General features: G+C 35.2%; 1 protein-coding gene and 1 pseudogene across 1 annotated transcript; both read right to left on the bottom strand.

The window, feature by feature from the left end:
• Positions 1-91: 91 nt before the first annotated feature.
• On the bottom strand, positions 92-2,204 carry LOC147395781 (RAN GTPase-activating protein 2 pseudogene; annotated as a pseudogene).
• A 1,985-nt stretch (positions 2,205-4,189) lies between these two features.
• Positions 4,190-9,021, bottom strand: LOC147395780 (putative UDP-glucuronate:xylan alpha-glucuronosyltransferase 5). Its single transcript, XM_086450705.1, has 2 exons — positions 8,141-9,021; positions 4,190-5,282 (listed from the first exon to the last, which is right to left on the bottom strand). The coding sequence occupies exons 1-2, from the start codon at positions 8,874-8,876 to the stop codon at positions 4,366-4,368; spliced, it is 1,653 nt and encodes a 550-aa protein (XP_086306831.1). The 5' UTR covers positions 8,877-9,021; the 3' UTR covers positions 4,190-4,365.
• Positions 9,022-12,054: the final 3,033 nt, after the last annotated feature.

Genomic DNA, 12,054 nt, shown 5'->3' with positions numbered 1-12,054 from the left:
CCAAAGCAATTCTAAGAGCCTACATTTTCAAGTACATTAGACCATTAATGAAGCAAATTATGGTGTTTCCGAAACAAAAATTTATGCTCCCAGTGTAGCTAAGCTACTTAAGAAAGATCTTCTGAATGAGATGCAGCAGCTGATCTTTCTCCACGTAAAATAGTAGGCTAAACAAGGCAGGAGTCTTCTTGGTTGACTTCGAGATGCTTAAGCTTCAATCCCAAATCATCCTCATTTCCATCACTCTCTTCTTTTGACTCCTCTTCATCATCTTCACCTTCCCCTTCGGGATCATTCTCATCCAAGGGTCCAAGTACGACAAGGGATTTCTTGAACAACTCCCTCACCTCATCAATGCTTTCATCAGATATGTAATTTCCATTGATATTCAACAATTTAAACTCAGACTTACGAACCACAACCTGTGCCAAGAACCTCGCCCCAGGCCTTCTTATTGCATTGTTGCTCTTATTGACTTCCTTTAACTGGTTGTCACCATCTTCCAATGCCTTGCTGATCAGAATGACACCCTCGTCCTTTAGTTCATTTTTGGCCAAGTTCAACTTAGTGAGGAACCTCTTTGCCATTATACAGGAAGCTAAAGCGGTGGCAGCTTTGGGTGTGATGTCGTTTCCAACCATCTCGAGGACTTCGAGAGAAGGAGCACTTCCCTCAAGAGCCCTAGCAAGAGCAATGGCTCCCTCATCTTCCAGATTTAGGTAGCTTAGGTAAGCCTCAGTGAGACCTACATGCGAAGAAATAGCTTTACTAGGAGCAACACCGGCTTCCACGCCAAACATGTTGCCCGTCAGATCGAGCTTCTTCAAATTAGTACATGACCCTAGTGCCTTGGTTAAAGCAACACCCCCTTTAGAGCCTACCCTTGTAGAGGAGCATTTGAAATCCTCCAATACATGAGAACGCTCCACAATCTCGGAAATAGCAATGGCCCCTTCATCTCCCATCATATTATTGTGAAAATGTAGGACTTTAAGCTTCTCAGTGGAAGGAATTAGCTCTCACACTGCTTGCGCAGCCTTCTCAGAGATTCCATCATTCATCAAATAGAGCTGCTCCAAGGTATTTTGTGATTTCAAGAGTGCCCCAAAGGCCCTGACACCCTTCTCACCTAAGGTGTTGTTTGAGAGGTTCAGAGACTTCAACACACAGCCCTCAAGGGCTTTAGAGAATATATTCATGACTTCAAGAGCTTCTGCTTCTGGTAAACTGATCCTGAATGGATACCAAGATAGGCTCCGCAACACGAGCTGCATCAACTCCAAAGCTTCTATTGCTGAAGCATACCTTAGTGTTTGAATTCGCCGTCTCCACTAATGACCTTAGAAACTCCTTAGCTTCCTCTGCATCAATAAAAGCTCAACAGCCACTGGATGTATCGAAAAACATTTTATTAGATACGGGAACTTTTCCCTCCTTCGTTCTTAAGCTGCTTTTAAGAACTTTGAGCATAAAGCTTATTGGCTTCTTTGGCATAAAGTTGAACCACAGAACTTCCGTCACCATCAGTTGCCTCTCGTAATGTTCATTAGCAGCGGAAAATGCCATATCTTCTGTTTGTTTGGCATTCTCCTCAGCCTCTTCTTTGCTCAATAGATCATATTTCCTGGAAGGGTGGAAAGATTCTTGGTCATTCGTTCCACAAGCACTACTAGCCTTGTACTCTGGTTAGGTGGCCAAAGTTTAATTGATAATGAACGCTGTTGAAAAGTCTCAGCAGTGGTCTCCATTCACCCTGCAAATCGCATTATGGGTTCCATAGAAACAATGAAAAATTAAAATGTAAGCAAAAACGCCAACTTTCTCTAGATGAAAATACCAGTGAGAAAACAGGTAAATTTCATGTCTCCAACTAGTTAAGTTTTAATTGGTTCCATGAAGTGTGATCATATGTAGCTTTAGCATTTAGTATCCAATTCACAAGCAACCCACTGAAGAAAAGTATAGTAGTAGTTGTCAACAAGGGCCTTTCAATGGTTTCTTCAGTCTCAACCCAAAATTGCAATAACCAGGCCAGTCACATTGTTCACACATAAGACAATGTATGGACAGCACCTACAATTGCTGGATGAATGCAACAGGGTGAAGTCTTTCAACCAAATGAAGGAAAAAAGATTAAAATAGCATTCACAGAGAACAACTCCAAAACTCTCTCTAAGACCCACCATTGTTAACTCTCACTACTAGCTTTTTTGCATGGAGAAAATATTAAATTTACACACTCCTTACCATACCCTTAAATTTCTTATGTATTAGAATATGTTGCTGAAGCCCAAGGGCTCAATTGTGTCACTACAGACTAATGTTTGTTCCAATTCTGACATGTCTACAAGTATCTGTGTAATACAGTAACTAGAAACATTTGCACATATCTTCATTCATTTCGTCTCATATCTCCATCTATGTCATCTCTGCCACTACCAATAATTTCAGCTTCAAGCTTGCACAAATAACATTACGAATTGCCTCAATTCACAGATTGGATGAAGTATTTAACATATGCACGACACGTTTGCCAATAATTAGTGTGTAGAGGATGGATCACACCAAACCTACAAGAAATAATTAAAATAAAAGCAACATTACCCTATGTGTTAGGATATGTTTTTGAGTGTGCAAGGGTGTCTCTATGTTGAGACATCCCCAGCACGTATCCATAAGACCATCGATATTATTGGATCAATCAAGAAACAATTGTGATTTGTATTTCCAAGGTAGAAATACATCAACACTGGAAATTTGTATGTATCATTTATAGGACATATAAAACAACGAAAAATGAGGTAAAATCCATTTAGGAGGATGATATACGGAACATGGTTTTAAATCTCGTCTGAGAACCGAGACGACTCGTCCGAGTCATCTCGGTATCGTCCACCAACGAGATGGGTTGACATGGTTCGAAACCTTATTGGATTTCATCCTTAACAGAATCCAAAACATTGATCCAAACCCGAAGTTATTGGATCGGAACAAATCGGATTCAGTTCTAATCTGATCCATTGACAACCTTAATTGGGGAATATCACAATACTGATATTAGGGTTATTTAACATATTTACTAATAATTTAGGACCATAAAATTAAAAAACCTTACTAATCAAAATAATTATTTTGCTTACATTGTAAATAATTTTGGAATGTGTGCTGTTCCATTAAACATATATTTAAATTTCAAACTTAATTTTTCTTCTGTTGTGTAAACCTTGATTAGTATACATTATCATCACAAAATGTCATTTCGTACTAATCACACTATAGGCATCATTTAAGGAGACCTCGCAATTCTCTAAATTATCCAAAGGTCCATAAAATCAGAGTTGGCCCCCACACACCTAAATCAGGATCCATTGATTGAGGCATGCTTCATGTAGTTTGGTCTGAGTTTTCGCAGGTAAAACCCATCGTACACCTAACAAATGGGTTAGCTCATGGTTAAGTTTGAAACCCACAAAAATGAGTTGGATCAATAATCAAATACCATTTAAACCAATTATGTAACATTAGGTTGAGTTGGGGGGCATATTTGAAAATATTCTCTTACCCTAAATTTATAAATACCAAAGCCTCCCTCATATGAGATGGACTGGGATTACTATCTTAGAAGAGGGAAGCTCTCTCTCTAGAGAAAAAGCTCTTAAGCCCTCCCTTAGAGACAAAGCAAAGTTTTTTAAGAAACTCAAACTCCGATTAAAGAGAAGATCAAGTCTAAAATCCTTTTTCGAAAGTCAAAAAATCATTCTTAATCGATAAAGTATGAAGAGAAAAAATCTACAAAAGTCTTTACAGAAGATCAAACATAGCAAAGCTATCATCAAAGAAACCCTTCTCAGTTGATAAAACGCGAAGTTCAGATAAAAGAAAGTCACACACATATCATTATTACTATTTTTTGTACGTGACTGTTAATCAGAAGATAATACTGAGATTTGTACATTCATTTTCATGAAATCAACAAAATCATTTATGATATTATTTCACAAATCTTGAGGTAGATTTGTAAAATTTGTTGTCACACATTTATATTCTTAAACTTATGTGACAACATGGTTTCAAATCTCGGTATTTCACTTCGTCTCGTCCATAAACGAGACCGAATTGTCTAGATTCACAATCAAGTTTGGGGTCAAGTCCACTTAGCCAAGTTTCAAATCGACTCGAAGAATTTTGAAACCATATATATATATATGTATAACCCATGGCCTCAATCAATATTGCAAACCTTATGTTTTAATTGCCAAAGACATGCTTGATTCCCCTCCGCAAATGAAATAAAATCAAGAACAAGCTTATCCCCTAAATCTAACTCCCTCCAATACATCACCCCAATTTTCTTCAACAACAATATCAATGTCGTTGTCTAGGATCCATTACTTTGATCTTCCAATGCCCATCAGACAAATTAGCATTCTCCGCTCTTCCTCTCCACTTCTTTATCCTTGCATCCATGCTCTTCGAGAGGGCGCAAAATGGATGTAACTTCTTCGGCATTGCATCATAAACTCCCCACCATTTCTCATGAGCAGAATCGCTAGCAAAAGGATGATGATCCAACATGTCCCAATTACAATCATAGTCTCTATAACACATCCATGGCTTCAAACCCAAGTAATGAATCGCGTAAAGCGACTTGGGTACCTCATGTTGTTGTGTCTTATTAACTCCATCATCGAAAATCTTGAGAAAATTCAACTTTGTTGGCCAACGATGCCACCACGTAAAAGCTTCATTAAGGAAACCTTGGTCACCACCATTGTATGAAACTAAGGTGTGTCTCTTCTTCATGAGCATCTCGAATACACATTTCGAAGGTTCGATCAACATTATCCCGGAATTGAACAGTACTTTATCATTCCCAATTGCGGATAATTGAGGGTACACAAAGAATTTATCAATGTTTTTAAGAATGATAAGGTCGGAGTCTATGAAGATGAGCTTGTCGTATTCGGTGAGTTGCCATATACGAAGCTTACTGTAGTTCCACTTATTGTAGGCGTCTCTTTCGGCTTGTGGGCTTCGAATGCGCTCGATGCGCTTAATTTTCCATCCCGCAGCCCTTAGAGCTCGATGGCTTTTCTTGGTTATGGATTCATCGGCTAGGAGGACGAGATCTTTCATCGAGTTGGTTTGAATTATGCTTTGGGCTAAAGCAATGGCACCACAAACATAAGCTTCTGAAGAATGTAGGACTGTTACATAGGCCTCTTTGGGGTGTTCAATGGGGTTAGCAAGATTTGAGGAATAATGGCCGATTTTTCCTTCACCTACATTTCATCCGCAAAACAAATAAATTAAAAAAAAAAAAAAAAAAAGAAATGGACACGGAGAACAAAAAATGAGAAACATAAGGAAAAAAAAAAAGATAATTATGTTAGTGGATGCAGATTTTAATAACACCAAGCGATGTTTTAATGCCAGTTTACACTGATTTTTTTTTTTTGGTTGTAGATATCGCAAAGGTTCAAGAATTATTTAGAACAATAATTACTAATTAATGATTTTGGAGGTTTAATTTTAAGGTAAATTCTCAAATAATTATCAAAGTTTTCAAAAATACTGAAAGTGCTACATGTGTTGACACAACTACTATGTAATGTTAACAAAATATTATCTAATTGTAGTATTTCGAAAATACCGAAAACTTTTATAGTTATTGGGAAATTTACCCTTAATTCTAACATCTAATGCTCGGCTTGAAAGTTAGCATATCCCCTTTAAAATAATGGGTGGAGAAATCAAACTAATCACTTTGATAATACCCTTCGATTCAACACCCATTTTATTATTTTTAAATTTTTGTGGTTTAATTTTATCATTAAATTGTCAAAAATAATATTATGAATGCCACCTTCTAACACGAATCATGATCATTTGATTCAAATGACTTGATTGATTACAATCTTAATAAGAAGGAATGGACAAGTTGAAAGTTCTACTAGAGCAATGTAAAAACTTTAAAGAACATAAATAGAGATGGTGATATCGGATATGAAAACAATTTCACTAATAAAATGCACATGGTTCTAGAAAGATGGAGTCCGACTTTGAAGCGGGCAGCACACTCAAAATTTCGATAGAACCCTGTTCGCAACACACATGGCTTCTTGCATTTAGTTAACACCCCTACTTTTTCATCAATATTTGGGATTCCTCCTTAGACACACCACATTTAATCCAAAGAAGAGGATTCTACTTTTTCAAAGAGATGGCTAGAACCACACACAAGAAATGAAGGTTTTGAGTTTGAAGCCCCTCTTAAGGGGACACTCGGATTAGTTGGGTGCTTTGAATAACTCAATGAGTCGTGATGATTCGACGCTCTTTTTTCAAACACCCCCTATACACCCACATCACATTATCCTAGATCCTTTGCTTTGAGATACACAAGAAAAATATGTTTGATTTTGTAATTGCCAGGTTAAGGAGCATATGAGGGGGACGTCTGAAAAAAGAGCGTTAGATTATCATTAGGCTAACTCAATATAAAAAATTAAAAAAAGAAAAAAAAAAAAAGTTGTGATGAATGCATGCGATATATATGCGATTGACGTGGGAAGATAATAAAATCATAGATCTTTTTCTTCGGGAAACACAAGAAAAAATATCTGTGGTTATTTGCCCTTGTCACATCTAGGGGTGTCAATGAATAGACGAAAATTCAAATCCGATTCAAATTCTAATTCGAAAAATCAGATATTATCCGAAAATTTTGGATATCGAATTCGAATTCGGATAGTTTTATATATTCGAATCCTTATTGAATATAGATTCGGATATTAACATTTCGAATCCTATAATATTCGATTCAAAATAATATATAATATATAATATATTTTATTTTATTTTATTTTATTTATTATATAAATAATATAATATATTTTATTTTATTTTATAATAGAATTTTTTAAATAATAAAAAATCAATAGGATATAGAAAATTTGTGTGTTTTTTTACTTCAAATTATTCAAATTCTAATAAAATATTATCCAATATCCGATAGGATAATCAGATTCGAATTTAGATAGAATTTTAGAACATTCATCAGATTTGAATTCAAATTTGGTTATCGGATAAAATTTTCGGATTCAAATTTAGATAATACTATATCTGAACCCATAAATATCCGTTGACAGCCCTAGCCACATCAGCCGCTTTTGATTCACACGTGCATTCTTTAATAAATAAATATAAACAAAAAAAAGCGTAGGTTGGTAACGTTGGAATGGTGGGTCCCACTTACGTGCATGTGTGCCACGTGTACTGGTGTGAAAAGGATGTACAGAACGATTCCAAGAAACCTTTTGCCAACTAAGTTACCAGGATGTGGATGACACGTGTGGAACACTTAAAAGGCATGTACAATGGTCTCACCCAAAGCTTCCTTCACCTACCATTATTAAGGCCAGTTTGTTTCTTAGTTGAAAGTAGGTAAGTATTTCTTACCAAAATTAATACAATATTTAGAAAATAAAACTACTTTCTTAGGGTCTGTTTTTTCGGTGGAAAATTAATTTTTCTAGGAAATATGTTTCAACATTTTGAAAAGAAATTGATTTTCTGATCTAATCCAATTTCTTATTATCAACAAAGAAATATTATCTTATATCTTACGACCGATCAACACCTGATTCCATTAAACTTTTCTTTAGAACCTGAGAAATTAATTTCCCCCAATCTATTGTCACCGTATATAAATGAAGATTTTCCCATAAAAATCTTTTCTAAGCAAACAATCATAACCTTCTAATTTTGCTTAAGAAAAAAATTGTATCATAAAATAAGCTGAATTTATCAATGACAAAAAAAAAAAAAAAAGTGGTTGCCATGGAAAATCGTTGTGATCAATTTTTTCCCGGAAAATGTGATTTTTAGGTGTATGATTGCGTATTTTTCTTCCCAAGGTGATATTCCACATTGGGCCAAAAAAATGTTTTCCCACCATAAATGATTTTCCCACCTATTACAACTCTCCTTTGGAAAATTTTCTAGATGCAATCAAATGGTGGAAATCATTTTCATAAGGAAATCATTTTCCCTTGAAAAATGATCATAAATACAGAACTTAAGAAGAAGAGAGAGAGAGAGAGAGAGAGAGAGAGAGAGAGGGTGGTAAGGTCATCACCTTGTTTATCATAATTTAGAGCAATTTGACATGTCCCTACAGGCATGAGCACCTTCTGTTTCAGTCTCCTCAAATCAGGTTTATACATCCAAAACTCCTCTTCTTGCTTCACAAGATCATCACATCTGAAGATCTCCCACATGGGCCCACACGACCCGATAAACACGACAAACACTTGATCATCAATACCATTCTTCCTTCTCCTCCCATTTTTAACCACCAAGTTAGCTACCACTAAATTAATTTGTAGTCTAAACACATCTCTAATGCCTTCTCTCTCCACCCCATTTCCACAAGGTATCCTTGAGACGACAACGTCGAATTCATCGTAATCTTCATATATCGGCATTGGAATTTCCATACATTTAGGTACTTCCCACTTCTCATCTTCATCGATCCATTCGGGGAAGAAATCGTCCCAACGTCGCTCTTTTGGTACTCGATCGAAACGTACTAGACTCGTCTTGCCTAATCTTTCCCATTCTTCTTTTTCTTTTTCATGCATGTTTACTAAACCAATCTTCATCTTCTTTCCCTCAAATTTCTTCGTGAGGAAATCTAATCGGGGTGATGGTTTCTTTTGCTCATGAGTTGGATCAATGATCATCGATCCATGGAAGACGATTGGATGAGATTTTAGTGTCAAAGTTGAGGTAAGGAGTATGAGGGAGAGAGAAAGGGAGAGAAGAGAGACGACTAAGAGATTGAGTTTTAGGTTGTTGGCTCTTGAAGCCATTTTTCAGCTTCTTACGTCTTACGTTTTGCTTTGTAAGACAAATGATCCTTGTCTTCTATTTTTAAGTGGGTATACGTTACATGGAAAATTACTAATCTCTAGGAAATCTAAGTTTTCCTCTCATCTCAGACCTACATTTGATGCTGATGTTGTTTGAGGTTAGTAATTTAATATACAACAACATTTGGCACACAAGTTTTAACGTACGGCTGAGATGAAAGGCCACCTGTGGATTGTCCAAGATGGATATGGCTCTGGTCAGTCATCCTAATCTCGAAGGTAACTTGGTGAGCTGGTCAATGTGAATTATTTGCCATATTAATTAACCCACGTGAGAAAATGAATTATCTGATATTTCGAAAGATTAATGCTGGAGTGATCTCATTGGAAGATACACGGGAGACATCTTGACGTGGTGGTGCGCAAATGTTAGATGCATTTCTACGATAAACATGTAAAATGCATCTATAGACATGCGCGCGCCACCATGTCAAAGTGTCTCCGCTGAAGTCACTCTAGCACGACTCATTTTGAAAATATTATCCGAATTAATGAAATTTTTACTAAGTTAATAAAGCTATATAATTATTGGAAGGGTTAGGTTCTTGTGACTCATGGAAAAAACACAAGATCCCAATCATTTAAACACAAAATCTATTGATTGAGATTTATATATATGGATCGTGATAACACAAATCTTAGAGATACTTATCTTAAGGATAAATCTCAACCATTTGGTTTTTTTTTTCCATCAGTCATTCTACATGCGTCACCACGTACCATTTCTTGACCCTTATTTAAATGAGTATATAAAATAAGATTTCTTGACTAAGCTTCTAGTTATCCACCTAAAGTAAGAAAAAAAATTATAATTATAATTTTCCTTCTAAGGTTAGGTGGGTATTGGCGTCCTAACTTCTAATAACTAACATGAAGCTATACCTACAAAATGATTCAATTTCTTTCTTCTTTTTCTTCTTCTTCTTCTTCTTCTACTTCTTTTTTTTTAAGTTGTTGCAATCTGACATCTAAATTGCAGTTTAGAAGTAGAGTTGCCACATATTCAATAAGAATTGGGTTTATTTATTTTATTATTATTATTATTTTTTTTTTTGATAGGTCATTGTTGTTCATCTTTTCATATCAAATCTTGTCTTTTACTTTTGTAATAATTATTTATTTATTTATTTTAAAATTGTACAATCGTGAGACACAAATCTTTGTGAGGGATCCACTTTAACCATTCTATTACACACCATATTAGATAATACAAATTTTAAGACTTTTAAGATTTGAGATTTACCCACCACACCTAACTTTATCAAGTTTGTTACTCAGCACACCTTGAAGTAGGTTGAAGAAGGACCACTTGACTAAGTGGTAAGACTCTATGGAGATACTTCCCAAGATCTTAAGTTCAAATCTCTTGAATTGCTTCTTATGCTAATCACTAACCCCAACAAGCGAAAAAAAAACCTTAAAATGGGTTAAAGAGGTAAAAGAGGAAATACGATCTCAATGTGTAGCATCCAAAAATATAATTTAATGCCACAGGGTGTTAAAGGAAAAAATCCTAAGTACTTAATTATTATTATTATTTTTTGTTTATAATTTTAACCGTTTAGCTTTGAGAAATTGATAGCTATCCATTTTCATCACCTTCGATTATGTTCAAAAAAAAAATTTTCAAAATTTTTTTTTTTTTTTGAATATGAGATTTTCCATGATATCCAGTAGGGTGTGGTGGTGGATTGCCAATTTAATCATCTATGTGGATCCAATAAACCTTAGTAAGATTCAAAATCTTATTAACTTAGTCATGCTAGCCTAATTCATAAGTTGTTCATAAACAACTTAATAAAGTAAGGAGAAACCCTTTCCTTGACAGCATAGTAAGGCTTTACTAAGGGTTGATTTGCTTAAATAGATTACCACATCAGAATCCTCTAAGTTTCATCTAAAAACTCTAATAAAAAAAATACAAAAAATAATTTCTTTTGAATTAGATCCAAAGTTTTGAAAAATGGATGACTACCGAACTTCCATGTAACTCTCAAAGTTAAAAATGAAATTCAATGGCGAAAATAATATTTTTAATTTTGTTTTCTTTCAAATGTTATAGAATTTTGTCCTCTACAACCTTAAAGGATCGGATCATGTGTTTGAATGCCAAGAGGTGAACCCAATGACCCTTAGTAAGGCAAGGCGGACTCTAAAGTAAGGGTTCCACATAGAACACACCATTCTCACCCATTCCATTAATCATAATTGTAAACAACTACTAAAATTGTTTGCAAGAATGTTATAATGTTTTGTAATGTTAAGATCATAATTTGAGCCTAATCATGTGTTATGATGTGGCTGCCAAGAGGTTAAAGATGATGGGTTGACTAGAAACAGACGGACATTTATTAGGGGTGTGAGAATGAGTTTCCCACGAGTGTATAACATTTGTGGGAAGTGTCATATTATTGTTGTGTAATGTTGCATTATAATTTGCGCCAAACCTTTGTAATGTTTGAAGAGTGCGTTAATCTTCCATTGACACCCCAACTGTTACATCTTAAATCCAAATTAAAAATAAAAGTAAAAGTTGGGGTGCCAATAAAAGTTCTCTCATTTTTGGTTAGATTTCTTTTTTTTTTTGTTTAGGATTTTATATGACTCTAATCATAATTGTAACCAACTATTGAAATTGCTTGCACTAGTGTTATAGTAGCCAAACATTTGTAATGTTTGAAGAGTGTTTTAATTTTCAAGAAAATATGGAAACAAACAATTTGTTAGAAGATATCTTTTTTCGCATCTCTTCATGTGGGATCCCGTGCATTTTAAAGAAATAATTCAATGTCCAATACATAACGAATATCCAACATGTAAGGAACATGTGTAAGAGTGACTAACCCATGAGTGCCAACTATTTGGCCAACACGTTTTGTCATACACGGGGGTTAGCAGTTTTGGAATGGACCGCTTTTAGGTGAAGAGATTTGTATAATAAGAAGATCGTCCTCACCAAAAATCAGCCCATTCCTAAACTTTTAACCCCATCAAAACTGGTTTGCAAAAAAAAAAAATGGACGGCATACAATAGACTTGGGGGGGGGGGGGGTTAAAAGCAAGATTTTGCCAAATTACGTTTACATTTACCAACATCACACCAGTGAGGAACAAATTT

This window comes from Akebia trifoliata, chromosome 8 (assembly GCF_017979445.1).
Source record: "Akebia trifoliata isolate Shusen 1 chromosome 8, ASM1797944v1, whole genome shotgun sequence".
NCBI lineage: Eukaryota > Viridiplantae > Streptophyta > Magnoliopsida > Ranunculales > Lardizabalaceae > Akebia > Akebia trifoliata.
The sequence above is the reverse complement of the archived record's forward strand: the minus strand, read 5'-3'. Positions and strand labels throughout refer to the sequence as shown.